This window comes from Apteryx rowi, unplaced genomic scaffold (assembly GCF_003343035.1).
Source record: "Apteryx rowi isolate R43461 unplaced genomic scaffold, aptRow1 scaffold_632, whole genome shotgun sequence".
In the NCBI taxonomy this organism is placed as follows: domain Eukaryota; kingdom Metazoa; phylum Chordata; class Aves; order Apterygiformes; family Apterygidae; genus Apteryx; species Apteryx rowi.
The window spans coordinates 428,032-451,516 of NW_020450908.1; the positions used below are offsets into that span (position 1 = coordinate 428,032).

Consider the following 23,485-nt stretch of genomic DNA (forward strand, 5'->3'; position numbering starts at 1 on the left):
AAGTAGGAGGGGAAGCAGCAAGTTGCTGTTTACTCAAAGCCTGGAGCTTTCCCAAGTCAGGAGTTTTGACTTTATTATGTGCATACTTCTCAGCTTATTTGCAAGACTCTTTTAGCTTATTAGGTCAGTTTAACTGGCAACTACTGCTGGTTCACTTCTACCTGGCGACACAGCCCCAATTCTGCAGCCAACTCTCACCAAATAACGGCTTCAAAATTGCTAGGCCTTGCTATTCGTAGCAATCTCAAGTTTGACCTCAGAGTCATAGTTTCCTGCCATAATTTCAATATTGTCTGTTTTCACTGGAACACTTTTCTGTATGCTCTCAACTGCTGAGACCACTTCTCCTGTGTACTGGAGTTCAGATGCACACTAGAGGCAAGCTTTCAACTTTGGGGGGGGGGGGGCACTCAAAGAGACTCATCTTTCTGAAATGAAACCATCACCACAGACCCTCTACTAGAATCCAGATATTTCTAGGAAATTGGTCTACACTCTTCATAATTAAATTCTCTCTTGCTCACGAAGGACTACAGTAATAATAAGAAATCCCATTTTTTTGCAGGGTTTAGAAGTCTTTCACCAAAAAGCTATGCTCTTCAGTCGAACAGAAAGCTCCAGTAAGTCAGTGATCCTCAGCCCATTCACAGTCTGCAGTTTAGGGGGACAATGAGGAGCTTTCAGCTATGCACATACCAGGTAACCTGCCCCAACACATGACACACCACACAGGTGTATAGGTGCAGGCAAGCAACCCAAACCCACAAAGGGGCGAGCATGCAACCCAAACTATTGTATTTGCAAGGAACCGCAGAGGGACAGATTTAAGACCATAAGTTTTCTCATTTCTATTTCTACCCCTGAATATTTCTGAATTCCTCTAGGAAGCATCAGAACAAGTGACCTCAAATTTCAGCAGGCTAAGATTTATTCTGACCTGGAACTCCACTAAAAAAGGAAGGAAGAGTATTCCACTAAAAAAGGAAGGAAGAGTATTCCACTAAAAAAGGAAGGAAGAGTATTCTGAGCATGATGCTGTTTGTGGCAATTACAGGAACTAGAGTCTACAGTGAGAGGGATACAGAAATACTAGACAGGATGAGTACATTTAGGTGTGTCTGGTCTTAAGGTTCATTATGGAAAATGCAACACAGCCCTGGACTACTTAGTACAGAGAAACAAATCATTTGTTCCTGTAACAAAACAAGTGTTGCAGAATTCACCAAAACATGTATCAAACCTAGCTGGGTAGGAGCTCTGAATCAGAGGGATATAGCACTGTGTCACAAGAGAGAAAGTGCCAAGGCTACAACTCAAAGTCATTTAGCTGGCAAACTGGACAACCGGTCAGCTCAATGCTCAGCAAGTACCTGCCAGCTGGTAAACAGGAAAGTTTTCTATAACTTTTGTGATTCCACTGGCTCGTTAAACATGAGCTACAGGCAAAGTTTACAGGCCAATTAATCACTAACTACTTAAGACAGAAAGGATGAAACAGGCCTGTTGGACAGACCAAGTATGGCTCATGCCCTAAGCTGAACTTGTACAAAGTCGTCAAAAAACACAAAAGAATGTTCTGCCTCATCTCTGACTAATTAGTGGTGCTTTGATACAGAGCAGGAGCTTCAGCTGGGACTGCTTTGTTCCTCTCTGAATACGTAACGCAGTTTTAAGCAAGACACTGCAGCAAACCAACCTCCAGCTAGCGCAAGGCCCTGCCCTTCAAGAACTTCCTCCAGTAAGAGAGATTTTTCTTAAGATGAATTAACAGCAGCAAATAAGCATTATAGTATGTTATGTAGGTGTCAGCAATTAATACTTGTCTGGAAGATTTATTAATATACCGTTACTAAAACTGAGTTTAGAGAAGGTGAAAAACCTTTTTGACTGACAGCCCTCAATCATCTATATAAAGAGGCAGAACTCCAGGGAAGAGTCTTACAATGGCATCAGTAGGAGTCAGCAGAGAAACTCTGGCTGACAGCCAGCTCAGCCTAACCTTTAAGCTTCCTCAGGAGAAACTCCCCTCTAACAGAGGTTTCTTCTTTGCCCTTCCCCAGCCGACTCTGCATCACTTCTCAGTTGCCACTAATTGAAGACATTATTTTACTTATAACAATAGCTATGTCACATTAAACCAACTGCATGGAAGCCAGTATCTTTGCCAATCTTTCTTCAGGAAGAAAGAGGCCACGTAACCTTACCATGTTTCTTCCAACATTAACAATATTAAGGTAGCCCTCGCCCCCCCCCCCAATCAAATGCTCTAGCAAGAGATAAAACTATTGAAAACAACCACCAAGAAGGGATTGTTCTCCCCCTAGCCTGGAGGGTCCCATACAGCAAAAATTAACATGGGAAGCCAGCATTTTTAGCAATGAAGTTCAGTTAAGAGACATTCCTTCGACATCATAGCCATGACAAGACTCAGTGCTACACACCATGCTTTGCCAGACACTGCTTTCTGTTCTAGGAGGTCTTTCCCATAACCCAGGAGATGATCAGGTTCATTCAAAGTTCTATCATGTAGGAAGGCCAGCTGATGCACAGATTGACGCAAGTTCTCCAGGTCAGGCACTGCTAAGTGCTATAGTTAGAAATGTGAGATGCAAGTCATATTGGCTTTCAAACTGCAAGTCTCTGAAATTCAGCAAACAGACTCAGAGCCTCCTTGCCAAGTGCAGAGCTATGGACTTCCTGCATACCTCTGGCAAGACATGTCAGTCATAAAACCCCCTTTCATAGCTGCTTGCCTGGGGATAGGTACCTGTTAATAGATCTGGCCAGTCTCCTCATGAACCTAGAGTAGAAGAATTTGTGTTCTTAAGCAGTTTAGCAATATACTCAGCTGAGAACAGGGGCCTGGGGGAGACAGGAGGGGTAAAAACTACAGCAAGGATGCACATTCAGTCAGGAATGGGATGTGCTGCTTTATGAAACAGCCATTCAATCAAACCTCTTCCTCAAATACTAGTTTACCTTCATCACAACCACAGACAAGAGAATCTAGAAAGAGCCAAGCTTAAAATGCCATGGTTGCATCCTGCATTCTCACTGCTCATGATGGAAAGGCTGCTAATACTCATTTTCAGCAAAATACTGCTATATTGTGTGAGATTGCATGGCAGCAAACCCTGAAGGCCCTGAGCTAGTGATGCTTTCTGACAGAAGGCTGCTGTCATTTTCCACAACCCTTTCCCAAGGGCTTACCCTGAGGCAAGAGACCAGCGAAGATTTCCACTCCCCCTCAGCCCCCCCTCCCAAGGTTTTGACAAAAAAAGAATGATCAAAGAGCCTTTGTGCATTTATAAACCCTGTCAATTTTGCTAGAAGATTTAAGACTTTAGAGAGACCAAAACATCTATTTGAAATTTTCTATACAAACAGGCTTTTTAATATTAAAAAAAAAAGCCAGAAATAAAATATTTAGATTTTTCTGAAGTGAAGCATTCCAGCAGCTCAAGACAGGAGTGCTGGAAGGGAGGAGGAAATCTAATTCTTAAGTTTGACAGGAACAATTTTTTTGTTTCTTTTAATTGGCAGAGAAACAAGACTACACAGCTATTTCTCCCCCTGGCCCTGAGAGGAAATAGCTGGGATGAGCAGCACAGGAAACAACAAAACCAAACTTACTCAAGTGATGCCAGTCTCAGGTTCCTGTCCCATGCCAGTTTGCTTGGCAGGAAAGATTCTCCAAGCAGACAGCACAGTAGCCTTTCACCCTACCTTCCTGCCCCTTCCCCTCCACACACCCCCTTTAGGTTACATTTTGTCTCTAAAATCCTCCTGTGCAGAAAAGAAACTGGTTCCCCACCTGAAAACACTGTCCAGGCAACATATCGGAGGTCTGGGGAGACCTCAGCCTTTTTTGTGACTTGTTTACCTTTATTGCTGGTCATACAGGAGAGGAGTTGAGAGGGGCAAACATTCGGCAGCACATTTCTTTCTCCTTATCTACGTAGTCCTTGTAACAGCTGCAAAGTAGAGCACACCATGGCATCATGGGCCGTGGACTGTCCGCTCGACAATCAGTGCCGCAATTAGAAAGTTTTCCTTTTTGTTGTTAAATAAACTAGTTTAATCTAAGAACATACTGCTAGCAAAGGAATAGCTGCTCCAAGCCCTTGTTTCTACCGTGCTAGGATATGAGAGCTGGCAACACTATGCCTCATCACCAGACCTTGGGTCTCTGCTCTGCTGGTGACTATTAGCCAATCAGATCATTTGATTTTTGCCAGCCAGATGCCTTCTAAGCCAGTTTTGCAAGTGTATGATGCAGAGGAATCCCCCACCAGTATCCTGTAGTCTAGTTGGGTGTCTCCTACACTTTTGCCATTCCTTGTGCAAGAAGCTACTCCAGTGCCTAGCAGGACACATCCTCCAAGTGCCCTACTCCTTGGTAAGATAAAGCTAAAAGCTATCTACCACTGACCTCTCAAATCTGGGCAGAGGATGGGTAGGGGACTGCACGGACATGGGTCCAGAATATGTGGATCAAATAGCAAATGCTTCTTCCTCCATTCTCACTTCCCTGCCAGAGTCATATTTGCATGGCAAAAGCTGAGCAGACTGCTCCATTTTAATTACTGCTTCTCCAAGCAGCAGCGCCACAGGGTGCTGGAAGGGAGCACAGTATCTTCCACGTCCTGTGTTCCTACCTCACCAGGAGTGAGGCCTCACTGGTGAAGAATCCCTGACCCAGAGGGTGACTCACTGTCCCAGGGATAAATGGTTGCATGTATAGGCAGCTTTACTGCCTCTGCTACCGTATAAGGTCAAAAGCAAACTTTCCATTACAACCCATCAGAAGCACATTGCAGCAGAAGTGTGACATTAGCCAATATCCTCTACGTCCTCTTCCACCAGCCCTTGTGACCAGAACTTAAAGTGTTTCATTCAAAGAAATCTCAGCACAGCAAGTCTCTTAAGTCTCGCAGACAGACATTGTCATGTCTGTCTATGCTAAGCAGACCAGGATGCCTACCTGGCCTCCAAGTAGCATGCACTTGGCATTCAAAACATCACCTACCAAAGCAGGAAACCCAAAAGCTCATTTAGAGGCAGAGATTCAAGTTGGATGTCAGAACAACCACATTTTATTCTGGATTTGATATACTGCTTGTCTTCTGATCAAGACCTACAAGACTATAAAACAAAAACACTACAGCTGGTACGAGACACGTACTCCACAAAATCCTGGCCCAGGACTTGCCTGCTTCTCTCTGGTGAAAGTGAATTTTGCTAAAAACTTTGTTCCGCTTTTAAATGAATGCTTTTCAAAGTTCTGTTTTAGACAGCAAAAGCAAGCTATTAACACACAGTATTCCTTTTTGCAAAGCATAAATGTACTCAGTAAGAAGTGGAAAGCCTTTAAGGACAAGATTTTGATTCTTATTCTTTTTGAAGCATTTGCCAGATCACGTTAAGGGTTTTCACAAGCAGCGCAGTTTGGCAACATTACAGAGATCTAGACTGAGGTGTGGCATGATTAACAACATCCGATAACATCATCTTCAACTATTTTATACTAATTTTACCCTTTGTCGTAGTAAAAAGCAAAAAAACCCGCACCAATTTTAACTGGCACTGAAGCAGAAACTCCCAAGACAACAGTGGTTTAACCTGTACTCAGGTTACTGCAATGTGCGTTAGTTGTTTGCGCTGCCATTTCCAGAGTCAGTGCTGACAAGCCCGTGCGCTGTTTCCTTGAAGTCAGAATGCCTCATTGCTTCCTGGCAGGACAAGCCCAACCTTATCAGCAAGATTTTTCTTCTACCAGTTGATGTATTTGGAATGAGTCTAAGATAACACATGAGGCTGTTAGAATCAATATTTCTAGCATTGATGAGTCCTCAACACCATCCATGTACCACACCTCCAAGAGGAGCTACCTAGTCATTCAGAACAATTTTAAAACTACTCAAGTTTACTTAGCAGTTTGGTAGCTATGCACCGAGAGACACACTAGAACTAATATAAGTGGTGCATTTCAGATTTCCATACTGGCAAGCAATATTGTCTTCAAGTTATCCATACTTCAGAGGTCACAGGAAAAGTTTGAAGACTTAATGTTGTCACGGACTATTAAAGGAGATTTTGATATATAGGACACAGATGTGTGAGCACAGCCCTTTACTGAATGTCACCTGACTCAGCCCACAGAGAGACTGGCTTTTCCAGCTGTGCCAACTGGTCTAACAAGAGATGTTACTGCTCCCTACAAGCCATGCTTCGCTGTTAGGCATCTGCAACAAAGGAAAATGTTCTTATTCAAGGGCCATTTTGTGATCTCTGAAGCTGGGGACTTCATTGTACTCTGCATCTGTCAGCAGTGCCAGAAGTACAGCACACATTTTCGGGAACTAGCTAGTGCTTTTGCCGATTTCAAAGAAAAAAATGAGGATGGAGATTAGTGTTAGTCATGTTTTGGTGGGACTAAGACATGACTAAGGCTGGCAGGATTGCGCTACTCAGCCTGTGGGCAAAGAGAAAGTTTGCCTTCAGGATTGCTCATTTACTGCCTCCAAGACAGCAAGAAATTCACTTTTAAGACCTCCCTACAGATTAACATTAGTATTTGTAGCATTGTACAGTGAAGCATTTGCAGCGCAGAAGAGCTGCTGTAATCTGCCCACATCTTCAAGGAAGTTGAAGCCACGCTTATTATTCCAGCATATTATTATCATGAGCGCTAACCTACAGTATTTCATTGGTTTCAAGGCATTTCAGCAGCCCCTGCCTTTCTGTCATCAGCCTGACCCACCTACTCACATGAAGTACAACACAGATATCCCCCCAGAGAACCTGTATGGAAAAGTGTGGATACTCTCAGCTTCTCGCATATCGCCTGTAACTAATGTGTCTGCAAAACACTTGAACCAACTTTCTCCATGCTAAAAAGACCTGCATTTTCCCCATTCCCTTACTAGCCCCAATAGTTATTTTCTTCAACAAACACTGAAGTATTTTTGAATGGCTGTTTCCAGACTGTCTAAACACCCCTTCTTCCACAGCAATGGGAAGGAGTTCTCTCACCTTGACAACTTTTTCAGCTCGTTGTTAATATCGTGGTTAAACGGCTGTATTTGCTGAGCTCTGACCAGGAAATCCCGGGCTTTTTCATATTCTGTCATGCAGAGACAAGCCTGTCATTGAAAGAAACAGATACATTGAAGGATAAATATAGACTCGCTACCATTCTTCAGGATTGAAACACACACAACCACAAACATTTCTGAGACAGATCCAGGTAGTTCAGGAATGCCCTAAGAAAAGGGCTGTGTGACAGATTTACAGAAGGCCAGATTTTCCAGCATGTCAAATGCAGACAAACCACTCTGCCTGCTGTAGGAGCTTAGAGCTCTGGCCCAGAATTTAGTGGTTCTCTTCAGTATATTCTAGGTACTCCCCACAGGCAGTTTGACTGGGACATTGCTTGACGCATCTCCTAGAGGAATTATTTTTGCCCACCTGGCCACATCTGAACAGCGCTTTGGCGTTTCTTTGGTCGATCTCCAAAGCCTTTTCTCCATATGCCAGAGCTCGGGCAGGACGCTCCAGTTTCAGGTAAGTAAGTGAGAGATTGAGGAGCACCAGCAACTTAGAAGCATCAATCTGACACCGCTCTGCCTCATTGGAAGGGCTGCGACCTAGGATGGAGTATGCCTGAGCAAACAGGGAAACAACACCAATACCTGATGGGTTTGTTATGGAAAGTAAGAAATCCATCTGATCAGCCAGCTACATCCATGCTTCTATTTACCTAGGTCAGTTAAAAATATCAGAATCCTAAAAATACTGCATGGCATTATCAACATGACTAGCCAGCTCCGCCATAAGATTCTATCTTCCTAAAGGTATACAATACAGCTTTAGGAACCTATCAAGGAACTAGAAAGCAAAAGAGGGAAAAATTACACACAGGAACCAAATTTTAAGGGCAAAGATGTAAGTGAAATCAAATTGGAGAAAGACAAAATATTCTTGTTAGAAAGAAATAGCAAGAGAAAGCAATCTCAAATGGAGGACAGAAAAATCTCACAAGTTTCCAGTTCGGGGAAAAAAACAGAACATTTTCTCTCCTGGGAGGCTAAAAGTAAAGTTAAAGCACCCTGGTGACTGGACAGCTCTTTCCAGAGCATGAGGATCCTAAATTACTTCTGAAAGCATCAATCCAGAATGCCACTGCAATACAAGACCACACTGCATTATATCCTCTCTTAATAAAAGCTGACCTGAAAGGCCCCAGTTCAGCAGTCAAAACAATCAAGCAAACTGCTCAGAGCTCATAAAGACACCAAGACATACTCTTCTGTCACAGCTGGAGTCCACAGGGTGCAAAGCTTAAGAAAAAGAAGTCAACATATCTCTGCCCTCCCTTCTCCTCCCTTGATGCCATTCATTTACCATTGCTGCTCATTCAAAAGCAGGCATTTAAGATCTGTTCTTAAATAAAAAACTATACCTGGAAAATTTAATTAAAATATTTGTTCTCTAAATCATACTTGTTATGGTGAGTTAGCACTTAATAATCATTACTTCCACAGCCCATGGATGGAAAAACCATCTTTCTAGTGTCATACCCTTTTGTATCTGTCTTTGGAATCCAGGAAGTGCTGCTGACGGTAGAGGTAATTCCCAAACTCTCTCTCTGTGTCTGCCACTTTCAACACCTTCTGTAGTGGAAACATACCCTGCTGCTCCTGTATAAGGAAATAGCTGAATGTCAGCTCAAGCAAGCAGAGATCACTGATCGAAAAGTCCTTTGCAGGCCCCTTCTATGCACAGGGCAGGAGTTAGACCACTGCCAAGGCCCCTGTATTGTCCAGCCAGGCCACTGCCATGTGGCATTTCCCATCTCCAGGCTGCAACACGCCACTGCTCTTCTTGTGTTGACAAGCCCTGGTGAGCAGTGCTACAAAACCAGCCCAAAAGCTCATCAGGACCAAAGGGACTCTAGGGGAAAAAAAGCAGGAGTTTGTCCTTAAATCTTGCCCAGCTCTCTCACCTGCTTAACACACAGCAGACAGCTAACACACAAACTGTATTCCCGGCATGAAAGGTGAAGTTGTCTGAAAGTCTACATTGCTCTAATGGCTTGTCATTCACCTGGGGTGGCTGTGTATTCCTGCCTCATGCCAGTTCTAGGGCTGGCCAGACACTGCGTAACACACCAATCCAGAAAACTGAGGCACTGGTTTTCTTCTAGGCTTGTGAGCTTGAACCAGCTCTGAGTAGGGCCAGTCAGCAAGAAAGGGCAGCCAACCAGGAAGAAGGGGTGGAAGATCTTCCCCATGCAACGACAGAGCAGTTTGATCTCCAGGCATGTGTGGAAAGAGGGGCCTCTGCAACAGCAGTGGGGGAATAAAGAGGGCCTCCCTCCATCAGCCTTGCTGCCTGTGCCCCGATCACTGACCCACAACCACAGCCCAAAGCTTTCTGTGTGAAAAGGGGGAACTAACAATAACACTGCAGCTCACCCGGGAGGAAAGAGAACAGTGAAGGAGCACTTGGGACAGCAGCCAAGAAGCAAAGACAAAAACTGATGGCGGTGGGGGGCGAGGGGGAGAGGGGAGAAGAGAGGAGGGGCACACTGACTCAGCAAACTAACAGGATTTTTTTCTTTTTAACAGACAGCTAGTTACTGTTCCTGCCACTTCACAGAACTTCCTGGAAGCTGGTGCCCTCTAGTGAAATCAAGAGGTTTCTTGCAAAGCTAAAATAAATGGGAGCTGTTCCACTGACTCCACCACACTGCAGCAAGCGTAGACAGTTCAGTAGCACCAAGCTTCTCCCTCTATGCTAGTTTGCAAAGAGAGCAAGGTGTGGGGGGACAGTAACAAAGAGCACACGTTTGTATCAGAGCACAAGCGAGGCTAGCAGCCTAGGGTCTTGATACTTGCATTAACCTAAACAAGCACGCTTAGCATATGGTCCTACTTCCACAGCAACCAAAGCAAATGACGGCAGAGTTTTAGCCTCCAGATTTATGTCTCAAACCTTATCAAGGCAACTCACAGCAGTCAAAGCAAAGAATCTGTCAGATTCAGCTGAGTCTAGAAAGTCCAGCAACTCCACTTCGAACAAGACCATGGCATTCAGGGGAATCAGAGGAGGACAGCCTAGTTTCCCATAGGCATAATCCGGCGTGAAGACAAATCTTGCCAGTTCTCCCTTCTTCATTGTGAGCAGGCCAATTTCCAGCCCCCCTAGTGTAATGTCTGCCGCAACAAGAAATAGAAGGTCATGAGAATTGCAAAAACAGAATCCTCCGTCCCCGGCTGAATAACAATTTCTCTTAAAGCCTAGAGAAACAATTCTTGGTAATTCACAGCTCAGCAACTGCAAAAGTCAATTCCACATCATGATGACAACTTGTGCCCACATACAGCTGCTCTTGATGTTTGGATTATCAAGGCAATCTGCCATGGGAACAAGCAAACAGCAAGCATCAACATCTCTCAGGTGATTTAAAAACATTAAGAGAATATTTGTTTCAGGGCAGGTGTTAAGCACCCAGCAAGACCACTCACAGCACAAGACCTGCTATTCACTCCCATAGTCAAGAGAGGCACAGGGCGCTCAGTTCTGGATTGACCGCCACTTGCATGGAGCTTTAAAGGTTTCAGATAATCTAAAGGCACTAAACAGAGTCTAAATTAATAGGTCCTAAAGAGCAGGTCTTTAAAACCCTCAAGTTCCAGGACAAACTTTTCAGCTCAAATTTACCTTTTCCAAGTTTCATCAGTCGAGGAAGCTTCCTGTAGCAGTTCGTGCAGAAGGGCTCATCTGCATATTCCAGGTACCCAGAGTACTTCACTGCACATCCCAAAAAAACGAGTAGCGGGGAGATGACGACAAAGCAACAGTTTGATTTAGTGACCAGTAACAATGCTATCAGTGGCACACTGGGAGTTGCTTTTGCAACACCAACCACCCTTTCACCCTGCTTGTCTTTCCCCTTGAGCTGCAGAACAGCAGAGGGAGCACAAACCACCTTGTGATTATACCAAAAACCTGATCATAACCAAGTAGCCAAGTGGTGTTGGCTGTGTTTTAACATTGGCACCAGATAAAATAGCTGTTTCACAGTCTTGATTTCTATCTAATCGAGAGATGTGATTTTGTTAAGAGCTGGTGAAAGTTTTGTGAAGGAAGAGAATGGAAACTTTGGCCATAAAAATTAAAATACCACAATTATCTGCAGAAAGATGTAACAAAGCCTTTCCCACCCAAAGCTGGAGCCCTGGAAAGAGAAACATATCCTGCTGAGCTTTGCTGCTCTCCAGGGAGCTCTGCGGGTAGCTCCAGTTCTCATTCAGATCAGAAAACCCTCCACAATTAGTTCCTCATGACATGACTAAGCCCTGAACAGGAACCGCTTTCAGCTTCAGACTGCTTCTATCTACTGCGGACACAGGTGGAACCTGGAAATCCTGCTTTTCTCAAGGTCAAGATGTCCTTTCATTTAATCTGTCAGCCACAAGAAGTTAAACAGACTATCCTGAGTGCTACAATACTGATAAGAGAGGGCAGACAGTCTCTGAATAAGCAAGGCATACTACCGTATAAGCACTTTAAGTTCTTGTTCTGATACCAATGCTAAAGTCCTGCGAAGCACTCAAATTTGTCAACCCACAAACATCTACACTCTAGAGGCTTAGGGTATCTTTTAAAACAGGTTCTGTCCTGCTCACTTCCTCCAACATGCAATTTGCACCCAGCCATATAGATCAAAGCAGAGACCTTGCACTGAGATGTAAAGGACACATATGAGCACGAGACCCTGACCACAGTCTACAGCTTCCAAGGATTTTGTTTTTCCTTAGTTCCCTTAACCGCACACTTAGACCTAACAATGGCCATTTGCAGAGGAAGTTGTTTATGGGAGGGCCAGTTGAGTTCAAGTCTGAAGGCCTGTGCAGACTAATTGGGACACCACATCCTGCAGCAGGGGTGCTGTGCTGTGGGTTGACATGGTGCTCATGGGAGGATTTTTAGCCAGTAGCATGGAGCGGAGGATGCTGAGGCCGCAGGAACGCATCAGAGCTGGGCTAAACTCTGCAGCGTGGGCCCCAGGGGGCCTGGCAGGGCCCGAGGATCCCACAGCAGGGCTGCCCTTGAGCCCTGCCACGAAAGGCCTGCGAGGGCCCCGGGCCCTGCAGCACTGGCACATGGGGGACGCTGGTACAGGCGCCTCGGCCCGCCCAGCCTGGGCTGTGCCGCACGCCGCAGAGCCCCGGGGTGCCACGGCCAGCTGTACCTGCTACAGAGGCGTCTGGGGGCACCGGTTCCCCGGCGCCCGGGCGCAGCACCTCCTTGAGCACCCCTCCGTCGCTGCTGAGGTCCCGCAGGCGCCGGGCCTGCACCAGCCGCTGGAAGGGGGACGCAGGGGCGGCGGCAACGGAGCCCGGGGCCTGCCCCGCCGGGTGCTGCCTCCCCTCAGGCACCGCCGGGGGCTGCCCCGGACCCGCCATGCAGCCGCCGCCGCCACCCGGGCCCGCGCTCCCGCCCGGCTCTTCGGAAGCAGCCGCCCGGGAGCAAGGAGCCGCCCGCCGCCCTCGCGCCGCCGCCCCCCTCCCGTGGCCCAGCATCGCCCGCCGCCGCCGCGCCCGGCGAGCCCCGCCCCTCGGCTCGCCGCGCCAATCAGCGCACGCGACGGCCTCAGCCAATCAGGCTCCGAAGAGCGCCCCCCTCCCAACAGGCCGCTTAAAAGCCATGAGCCGGCGTTTCTGTGGGAGAGGTCATGCATCTGCGCGGGTGTCGCCCAATCAGCGCTTCATACGTCACTGGTAAGGGAGGGCCTACCGCGCCGAAGCAGTGCACCCTGGGGGATGTAGTCCGCGCGCACAGCCCTCGCCTGTGGCGAAGCGCTCCCCAGTGCCGGGGCAAGGCCCGTCAGGTTGCTGCGGCAGGTTGCTGCGGCCCGCGGGCTCCCTCCACCTTCCTTTCCTTTTCCTTCTTCTCCTCCATCCTGCCACAACCCTGTGCCTCCTTCTGGGCAAGCTGGGGCTAGGGCAGTGCTCCCGCCTCAGGCCCCTGCTCCCTGCCATTCCCCTGTAAGTGCCTCCAGGCCTCCTGGGCAAAGCAGCATCTTCCAGACTTTCTCCTCGCTTTATTTCCCTCACAGAAACCCAGACTGGCTTATTGGGAATGGCTGCTTGGGAGCCTCGACTTTGCTACCTGCCTGGGCACCAGCAGCAGCTCCACAGGCTGCACCGCAGGCCTGGGACCCAGGCATACTCTCTGCCTCGCTCTCTCTGAGATAAACCATCAGATTTGAGTATCTCAGACCTCCTAGTAAATCCATCTCTGAACAAAAAGCTTCTTCTGGATGTACAGGTGGAAGATCCTCCTAATCTGTTATTATCTTTGAGTCAGACGCTTTCATTTTCACAACCTGCCTATGAAAAAGGGTAGTGCAGTTATTTGGTTTACAGTGTCCCAAAGAAGCAAAGCATTTGGCCCCAAGGCCTTTGGAGGAGGCTGAGCTAGGTCTCTTGAGCCATGGGTGAATGTTCTAATTCCTGTATCTCTCTGCTCCCCCATCTAACGGCCACAGTGGGGTGGCTCCAAGACTGGACCTTTGTGGTTGTGAAGCCTTGTCTCATCTTCAGCTTGATCTGGGGTGATGCTGAGAGAGAAACTATCGGGGCTGCCATAAGTTAAATATATCTATGAACACAAGGACAATTATACAAACAACTATGTTTTTATAGTCACAAAAATACACACCCCTACCTTATTCCAAACTGGAGGGGCAATGCTCTGGGTTTTCCTCTGGTGTTTTCCAAAAGAATGAAAGGTTTCAACCCAAAGGAAAAATACTGTGTTTCAATCAAAAAAGAGTTTTAGTTTATAAGAAAGTGCTTTAGTGAAAATGTTTCCACTGACCCAAGCAATGTGGATGACTGAAACAACAGCAGGACTCTTGGAAACTGGCCACTAAGTGAGGCAAACACCTAAGTCTCTTATCAAGCCCCACACAGTCATATGATGTGTGTACTTACACTTGCATTTCAGGGGCATTGACTAGCGTTTCACGGGGGTCGAGACACAGGGGGTGTGGCAGTCAGGTGACACACTCGTCAGAGGTGGGGCTGCAAGAGAGTGAGACTTTCTGCCTCACCTCTGCAGGCTCCACATCATTCCCTGGCTGCTCTGTGTCACACTGGGCAAGCAGGGACACCCTCAGCAGGGCTGAAGCTGCAGGAGGTGAGTAGCTGGGTGGCCAGCACAGCTCACCTTCCTGCTGAGGAGCCAGTGATCCCACTGCTTGGCACATCTGCTACACCAAGGGGGCTGAAATCTTCGGCTTGGTCTGGAGGAGCCAACTGACATCCATTGGGCTTGGTGTGCCAGGAAGAGCTGAGCCAGGGCAGAGAGGAGCCGGCACAGGACAAGTGAGTGGCATGATGACTGGGTGGGTTGTTAGCTGGATCTCTTGAAAGGAGAGTTTCTGTGAGTGGAAGAAGCAGCTGGAGCTAGTTTCCATGTACAGGGTCCAGTGGGTGTCTGACTAGACATGAGCTGAAATTTGAGCTTTTCTTGCTTGATTCCCCATGGATCTCCCACATGCAGAATAAGCAGTTTATATTAAAAGCTGATCTCAGGCCACAGCCTTCCCTTTCCCTGGAGAAATAATTGAGTCTTTGTCTTCAACTTCAGGTTTATTTTCGTGTGAGTGAGGAGACCATAACAACTCTGTGACCTGCACTCTTTCTCTAGTGTGTTCAGGCTGCTCTGGCTTGTGTCTTGTGGGGAAAGAGCAGACATGCACAACACTGCCATGTTTTCATCATTTCCATAGGAAACACTATCAAGTTAATGTATTTTCCACCATGAGGGACTGAGTAGCAGTGTAGTGACTTCCTTTGGGAGAACAGTTCCAATTCCAGGGCTTGGGCCTCAGATTGCTGCTGCTTGTCCAGGTGCTGATGCCCTCTCTGCACTGGGAGTGTGGTGCTAGCTATACCAGCTTGGAAGGAGGCATTTGCTGCACAGCATGGACCATTGAGCCCATGTGGCCCAGGAACTTGGTGGTCACATCCCATGGCACTGGGAACAGCAAAGGAGCAAGGCTGGATAAACCTTATAGTTAAATAGGCTGGCCATATGAGGCCTCAGGGCTGGGTGGGAGATGCAGTGATTTCAGCTTGTGGGGCGCTGGCCTGAAGCATGGAGCACTGCGAGGATCAGAGACCCCACTGTGTTTGAAGGAGGTGAGGTACAATCACAGCCCTGGACTCTGCAGCTCAGCCTCCCAACCCTCATATCAATAAATCCGGCCTCACAGGTGTTTATCATGTGGTTGTTTTCCCTGTCTCTTAGATAAGGACTCTCTTTGTGATTTCTGTCTGCTTTTGCTTAGACACATCACTTCTGCTAATGCTGGTCCTTCTGAGGATGTGCCAAGGATGAGACAATGAGCCCAACAAGACCTGTAGAAATTCAGACAGACCAGGGTCAGTAATTTTTTCAGCAGAAAATCCCTCTTGGCTCTGTCTCAAGCCCTGCTGACACCTGGTATACAGACAGGTACTCCTAAGGTGGGCTCCAGTCTGACACAGCTGCCAGGCAAAGGTCCCAGATGGTGATCAGCTTGGTGGCAACTGCTGACATCTGCCTAGGGCAGGCCTGACCCAGGTAGGCTTTTATGTCTGCAGGGCCCAAACCCATCAGATTCTCAGACTAAAACAACCATCTTTGCTTGGAGCATAACAATGAGTTCACAAGTGTCTGAGCTGCTGACGGGATGGGGTAGAAAGTATTTGAGGGTGTCTCTGTTTCACCTTCCCCAAGTGGTGAGCTCTGTCTTTGCTCATCTGTGCTTATCTTGCTCTTTGCAATAGGACTGATCTCCTACCTGTGTTTCCCAGGCCAGGTCCCTTCTGCTTGTGTGCACTGTGCTGGGAGGTAGGATGGCTCGGAAGATGAGCATTGATGAGCTGGAGGACCAGCTCCTCTGTCCCATCTGCTTGGAGGTCTTCAAGGAGCCCCTGATGCTGCAGTGTGGGCATTCGTACTGCAAGTCCTGTGTGGTGTCACTGTCCTCCGAGCTGGACGGGCAGTTCCTGTGCCCTGTGTGCCGCCAGAGTGTGGATTGCAGTGCCTCACCACCCAACGTCACTCTGGCCCGTGTCATCGAGGCGCTGCAGAGCCGGGGCGACGCAGAGTCCACCTCAGAGTCCTGCCCGGTCCACCACAATCCCCTCAGCCTCTTCTGTGAGGATGACCAAGAGGTGATCTGTGGACTGTGCGGCACCATTGGCAACCACCGCCAGCACAAGATCACTCCCATCTCTACCACATACTGTCGGATGAAGGTTGGCAGGCGGGGCTGGCGAGGGCTCCCCAGGGTGGGGGTTAGGGCAGATGTAGCAATCTCAGCCCCAAGCAGGGCAGTGCCTGCTGACCAAATGTCCCCTGTCCTTCAAGGGACAGGCTGGAAATGATGCTGGTATGGGGAGCATGGGCCCATGGCACAGCCAGATGTGAGGCATGGTCCCTGGGCTGGAGGGCAGCCCTGTCTCAGGCCCTGTCTCAGCATGTCCCCAGCTTAGTGAGCTCACAGTTTTGGTGGCTAAACCACAATGGGGAGAGCTGAGGGTCAGGGAGAGTGGGGGTGGGCCTTCAAGACTGTTTTCAAATACCATCAAAAGGAGTCTGGAGATAAGGGCTAAGGTGAGGTACCACAGGAGAGCAGGGAAAACAGGAACCTCAGCCAGTTGGAGTAAACAGCTAGCGTCCCCTGCCCAGCGTCACATGAAAGCCCAGGGAATGGAAAAGCACGGGGCCACCGGTCCCCTCAGCTCCTGACACTGGAGAGATAAGACTGGGAGGCAGCAGAAACACACCTGCCTGAGTCAGGCCCCTGGCACCAGCATTGACAGGGTGTTGTAGGCCCGTTGCTGGCTTGCAGCCTGCTCACCTCCTTCTCACCTGGTGTGGAGCCTCCATGGGGTGGAAGATGCTGCCTGAACAAGTGGGGGAAGATACAAAGGGGAAAGGATATGGAGGGCGGGGAACAGGATCAGAGACACCTTATCAGTGGTCCTGGTAAGAGTACTTTGGTCAGCAGCATCCAGATCAGGGCTGTGGTCTGGGTGCTCTCTTGCCTCTGGCAACCCCAGATCCTCCACATCAGAGAGTAAAGATCGGCAAGATGTGCAGAGCTTCACTTTGCTCAGGGGTGCTCCCAGACGCTCTCAGCTCTGTGCTGATCAGGGCAGTGCTTTCTTCAGGAAGTTTAGGAGAACGTGGTTTATTAGGGCCACCCGTTCCTCAGGGGCAGGCAAGCACAGGGGCACAGCCTGCGATCAAATAGGCTGGCACAGAGGCCCTCACTAAAGAGCTCTGCTGCCTTTGCAGGAGGAGCTGTCTGTGCTGCTAACTGACATCCACCAGTGCAAGAGGAACCTGGATGAACAATTCAGCAGGCTCATCAACAACAAAATACGCATTGCAGTGAGTGCTACGCGCCAAGGGAGCCCGCTTCCCAGAGTCATTTCTTTGCCACATAGCTGCTGGGACAACCCCTGCTGCTGGGTTTCCTTGCCTCTCCTCCTCCACTTCTCTCCTCCTCCTTTCCCTTCTCTGGGATAGCAGACATGGCTTGTCCTCCACTGTTTTCCCTGGGATTGCTGTTCTCCATGAAAGTGAGGGACTAAACATGGTCCATTTTTTGGGAGGGGTGATGTAGCCCTCTCTGGTGGCACAGCCCTGTTTTCAGAAGTGGTGATGTAGCTTTCTCTGGTGGCACTCAGCCCCACAGCAGGAGCACTGGTCAGAGCTGGTTTGACCTAATGTCCTTGGAGGTGGTGAGATAACAGGTAAAAAACACCCTGCTAAGAACTGGTTTCCCAGCCTGGGCAATGCTGATAGTTTCACATTGAGTTCATGCCTGGTTTAGCTGCATGGTGGCTTTCCATGCTGTAGGCTTCTCCTAGGGACCTCCTGGCATCCCTTCTCAGGCTAAAGCTTCCCAGCAGGGCCCATCAGAAGGCCTGAACCCAAATGAAGCTGTAGCTTCACTTTCTCCCCCTTGGTCCAGGACACAGATTGTTCCCCGGGAGCAGAGGAATCCAAGAGGTCTGTTGAGCAGCAGGGCTCTGATGAAGCTGGTTAGGACATCAGGAAATCAAAACTCGGGGTAGGAGAGGTGTGAGCCAGGGGTACTGTGGTGATGCACCTCTGAGGACACCAGGATGAAGGCATCATCTGGCTTTCTGTGAGGGGCTGCTCTTTATTTGGAAAGAGAGTGGAGGACAGGTTACTGGAACAAGTAGACTTTGCTGGTGAAATTTCTGAAACTAAAAAGTGGATGAAGGCAATGGATCAAATTGGTCCTGCGCAACCACTTGCTGTCTCCCTGCAGAATGAGGCAGATGTCTTCAAGTGTGTGACCCGTAAGGAGTTCCAGGAGCTGCACAGGTACATTGATGAGGAGAAGGCCACCTTCTTGGAGAGTGTTGAAGGGAAGGCAACCCAGCTCATCACCTCCATTGAGTCACAGGTCAAGCAGACGTCAGATGCTCTGCAGAGGCTGAAGGAGATGGAGAGCTCACTGGAGACGCTCAACAATGAAAGCCAGCTTGATTTCATCCGGGTGAGTGTGCTCATCAGGGGCCACCTGGCAAAGGTGGTGAGGGCCAGCCAGGCTCTCCAGCCTGCAACCCACTGCTCGTAGCCCTGGGTGCTTCCTTGGGCAGCAGGTATGACCATCCAGTGTAGTTAGGCAACCAAAAGAAGAGAGAGGCAGGTGCCCTCTGTCTTCCTCAGGTGGGAGAGACCTGCCCTTCAGCATACACCTCCACCAAGGGTGCTGCCCTCAGTTCTCCCACAAGGGGAGACCACTGGCCTCTCTGGCCCATGCAATAAGTGTGTGAAGCTGTGACCAGGCAGAGGAGCTGCTGTTCTGGAAGTCTCCCAGCACCAACTCTCTCTTTCTCTTGTGTTTTCCAGAAATACAGCTCCTCCCAGTTCAGGTGAGTGATGGGACCCAGGAGCAAACAGCACCAATGGGGAGAGCAATGCCTTGGCACTGGGTCTGAAGGGCCCAGGCCTGTGGTCACCCCGGCACTGCTGGGGCAGCCTGGCACGGATGTACTGCTCTGCTCACTTCTGTGGGCATCGCTGTTGTGGTAGAGCGTCAGAGCTATGGCTGGAGCCGCACGTGCAGCCCCAGAAGAAGGCAAGAGCAGCTGGGGAGACACCAGTGTCACCATCATAAACAGCAGCCAGGTGAGAAAAGGTGGCACGCCATCCCCGTCACCTGTGTCAAAGCTGCCCATGTCTTTCTAGGTCAGAGCTTCCCAGCCTGCAGCTGGGTGATGGCATCTTCAGCCCTGTTTCCTTCAAGCCATGTTTCCACCAAGATGACATCAAGATGACTGTGTGGAAGCGCCTGCACCGCCGGGTTCTGCCAGGTACTGATCTGCCCAACTGGCATCACCCCAGACATCCTGGCTTGCTGGCACGTGCTGCTGAGACAGGCTGCTCAGCTGGCATCACGCTGCCCCCAGCCTCTGTCTTGCTCTCTGGATGTGGTTGTGACCCCTCACTTCCAGGAGAGCTCCTAGAGCAAGGACTGGCTCAGCATGTCATGTTGGTAACAGCCTGCTCTGGCAAGATGCTTGCAGCTGCTTAAAGTTCAGCAGGGCCAGCTTGTCTGGCTGTCCCTGGCCCTCACAACTGAGCTGGGATCACCCAGGGCCAGTCCGTCTGCCTGCTAGTGTGTCTGGAGTCTGAGTGCTTTCTTTTTAGCTCCAGAGATGTTGAAACTGGACCCGGTGACTGCACATCCCCTCCTGGAACTCTTCAAGGGTGACACAGTGGTGCAGTGTGGACTCTACCAGCGCCGGGACAGCAACCCCAAGCGTTTTGACTCCAGCAGCTGCATCCTCACCAGCAAGGGCTTCTCCTGTGGTCAGCACTACTGGGAGGTGATCGTGGGCACCAGGAACCACTGGCGTGTTGGCATCATCAAGGGAACAGTCAGCCGCAAAGGGAAGCTCAGCAAGTCTCCTGAGCATGGTGTGTGGCTCATTGGCCTAAAGGAAGGGAAAATCTACGAGGCCTTCAGCACCCCGCGGGCCACCCTGCCACTAGCTGCCCGGCCTCAGCGCATTGGCATCTATCTGCACTATGAGAAGGGAGAGCTGACCTTCTACAATGCCGACAGCCCTGATGAGCTCAGCTCCATCTACACCTTCCAGGCGGAGTTCCAGGGCCAGCTCTACCCTATCGTGGACCTGTGCTGGCCAGAGCGAGGGCCCTACTCCCTGCCCATCATCCTGCCCACACCTGCCATGAGCCAGCACCCCCATGTGCCATACAAACATCCTGCCCCAGAGGAACCCACCAAACTGTAGTCTGTCCAGCAGGATGAACCTCTGGCCATGGAAGACTATGGCTTGCATTATTTCCTGGAGCGTCACCTCAGCTATGGGATGGACATGGAAACAGGTTCTTTGGCCCTTTATGAGAAGGAATATGTCACTAAGCAAAGCTGCCTGCTGTGACACTTTTGGTGGGGAGGGTGTTCAGGCCTAGTGCCTGCCTTTGGTCCTGTCCCCATGGCTAATTCCTGCCACCTGTCTCTGCCCAAACACCAATGGACTGCTCTGGACCCACACTGGTAGTTGGTCCCCCTCATGCAGAGCATGATACAAAGGCAGCAATGCTCTGCCCTGATCACCATGTCCCACCTGAACAGACCAAGACAGGCACTAGGGAAATCTGTGACACATTCAAAGAGTCTTCTGTTGACTGCATTTCTGCCAGCTATTGATTAGTGACTGCTCTGGCCAAGGGAAATGGCCTGCAGCTATAATACAGGGACTAAGTGACACATTTTTGTGCACACTCCTTTCTCTGGCAGGGAAGCAAAGATCTGTAGGCAAAGAGGGCCTACAGCAGACAAAAGTAATTTTGTGGACAGGGTTGTTTGATGTGGAACCTCTTCTACTAGAGAACAAGATTCAGCAGCCCAGGAAGGGTCCTTCCAGTCTCCTCTAAGAACAAAATGGCAGTCCCGATCTGTGAATGCCCGTCCTGAACCTAACATGCAGTACATCTGGCTGCAAAGATCTCCCTATAGAAATGAATGCCTGACTAAAAAAAGCAAGCTGTAAGCATCCAGGGAGGGTCTTTGTTGGCCTGCCCTTCTGAATAATTGGACTTTGCATTAGGCGAGCTGATTGCTGGCTAACACTGTCACTGTGTCTGAGGAAGCAGAACTGCAGTCAGACCTGAACAGGCCATTGCAGTGATCTGCAGAGGTTCATAAGGCTGCTGGGAGAGGAAAATGGGTGTCTTAAAAGCAGCAGCCAGAGAGCTGTTCGCTAGCCAGTGAGTAGTTGATAGGGCAGAAACAGGGCCGAGATGTATTAGCTGAGGGGCTGCAGGACCGTGATGGCAGTAAGCCAGCCTAGCTAGGCAGATCATCTCTTCCAGCTTCTCAGGGATGTTAGCTGGTGCTGAAATCAGGCTGTCTCACACCCAGCCTGGTTTGGGGTGCCACACTGCACCTGGCAGGGCTATGGGCAGCAGCACTGGCTATGTGGAGGTGCTCACCGGGGGTGAGGAGGTGCTGGCCTGAGGGGTCAGGTGGTGTGAAAAGAGCAGGGCCAGGCACCCCGAAGTCCCAGGTGAGTCACGACCCAACAGGCTCTGCCTGCTACCCCTACAGACAGCCTGGGAGCAGCACTCCCAACAGTCTTGCCTCCCTTCAACTAGGCCCACAGGGCATCTTTATTCTGGGGAATTACAAGGAATGTTAGGCAAAATATCTGACATGGAGCATGCATTTTATTACCAATTACTATGGATTTAAATGTTGCTGCCTTAGTTCTGAAATTCAAGCAGTTCCAGTTCCTAAATCACAGTAACCCATTAAAGCTCTAGCTCAACAGACATTACAGAATGTTTTCTTCTCCGTTACAACGTCAGTCTGGCTGGATCCTCATATATTGACAAATGGTCGTGCATCTTTCAAGGTCAGATCTGCAGCATAGCATCTTAGGAACAGAACTGCTTCCTATTTTTACCAACCTTGAGAAGTTCTCATCATATCTACTCCTCCAAAAGACATGTGTTACAATCTGATTTCAAAACCAAACTACTTCACCTTGAGCAGCAAGACCCCTCCCCTTCTCAGCATACAGACACCACTGAAAAACATGCAAGTCAGAGGCAGTTTCTCAGAAAAATGCAAAGTAGCATTTTTGATTTGTTTTTTATGTCACCGTATCTCTGATGTAAAAGTGTGTGCCACTTACCATAGTCTTCTGCTTGCCTTGATTGTCAGAGCTTATGACTATTAAAAAGTCAAGTGTGGCTATTTTTCTCTAAATATTATTACTCTTCTATGTACAATGCACAAAAATATAGCACAGCATTGAAACTGCAACTGTGCTGAATGTATGAGCCTATATCAAACTGCAGTTGTGTCTAAATGCTGGGTTTGGCTGGGTCCCAGCAGCAGCAGAGGAACATGGCAAGGGCTCACCCGCAGAGCTGGTCAGCTCTGGCATGTTGGGACCTGGGCCAGGTCTCTGAGGAAGAGCTCAGAGATCTCTGGAAGATCTCAAATTTCCCTTAAGCGAGTCCCCAACAGAGCCGAAAGAGGCTTCACAAACCACGAGAGCAAGTGCCCACCAGGCAGAGAAGCTGGGAGTGCAGCAATCCAAGGCACTGAGCTACCCACGGCACTCTGCCACCCGTTTAACCCAAACAACCGATTCCCCAGGAACTGCAAAACACAGCCCCAGGCCCCTGTGGAAAAGAGAAACATTTATCAGATCCCTGCCCTATACCCCCGAAGACAGCCAAGAGCCAGAAGGTCCAAGGCTTCTGATCCCACTGTGCAACTCCGAGATGGGTCACAAAAATCGCCTCTGTTTGCTTCTTTCCGACGGGGCCCAAGAAGCAGCCCGGGGAGAGAGAAAGCAGCCAAACCCCGCGCGCGGCCGGGGTCCTCCGCGCCCGGCCCCAGGCAAAGGGCGGGCAGGGACGGCCCGGCCCGCTCGCTCCCAACACCAAGGGCCCCGGGCCGCCACAGCCACGGCCCCGCGGCCTCCGGGCCGGCCGGAGCCGGCACTGCCGGGGCCCGCGAGAACTGCCGGGCTATGCGGCGCCCCGCTCCGACCGGGACCCCCCTCCCCCGGCCCCCCTTCCCCGGTGCCTCCGCGCCTTCCGGCCCCCGCCGGTCACAGCGCCCTCTGGCGGCCAGGACGGGCCGCATCCCCCGGCGAACGGCCACCTCCCTCCGCGGGCCGGGCCGGCGCTGCCGTAAATCGCGACGGCGGCAGGTCGCGCTGCGCTGGGGCACGCGGCCGGGTAGTACGGGAGCCGCGAGGGGTTATGGCGCTCTACAGCGCTGCGGCCGCCGTGCTGGCCGGGCTGGAGCGCGGCGATGGCGGGCTCAAGACCCTCGTGTACAACAGCCGCTTCCCGGTGCGGGGGGGACTGCGGTCAGGACCGG

General features: G+C 49.8%; 3 protein-coding genes across 3 annotated transcripts in view; 2 read left to right on the forward strand and 1 right to left on the reverse strand.

Moving 5' to 3' along the window:
- Positions 1-2,568: 2,568 nt before the first annotated feature.
- Positions 2,569-10,744, reverse strand: FKBP6 (FK506 binding protein 6). Its single transcript, XM_026084268.1, has 7 exons — positions 10,729-10,744; positions 10,018-10,220; positions 8,583-8,702; positions 7,471-7,665; positions 7,036-7,145; positions 3,884-3,974; positions 2,569-2,587 (listed from the first exon to the last, which is right to left on the reverse strand). Exons 1-6 carry the CDS (start codon positions 10,742-10,744, stop codon positions 3,896-3,898), a joined length of 723 nt encoding a protein of 240 aa, XP_025940053.1. The 3' UTR covers positions 2,569-2,587; positions 3,884-3,895.
- A 5,112-nt stretch (positions 10,745-15,856) lies between these two features.
- TRIM50 (tripartite motif containing 50) lies at positions 15,857-20,372 on the forward strand. The gene is made up of 7 exons (XM_026084247.1): positions 15,857-15,885; positions 15,920-16,325; positions 17,371-17,466; positions 18,377-18,607; positions 18,964-18,986; positions 19,303-19,427; positions 19,765-20,372. Exons 2-7 carry the CDS (start codon positions 15,921-15,923, stop codon positions 20,370-20,372), a joined length of 1,488 nt encoding a protein of 495 aa, XP_025940032.1. The 5' UTR covers positions 15,857-15,885; position 15,920.
- Positions 20,373-23,307: 2,935 nt separating this feature from the next.
- The window catches only part of NSUN5 (NOP2/Sun RNA methyltransferase family member 5), a 6,071-nt gene continuing 5,893 nt past the window's right edge, over positions 23,308-23,485 (forward strand). Inside the window, exon 1 of the mRNA XM_026084258.1 lies at positions 23,308-23,457. Within this exon, the coding sequence (XP_025940043.1) occupies positions 23,365-23,457 (93 nt within the window). The 5' untranslated portion in view covers positions 23,308-23,364. The remainder of the gene's footprint in view (positions 23,458-23,485) is intronic.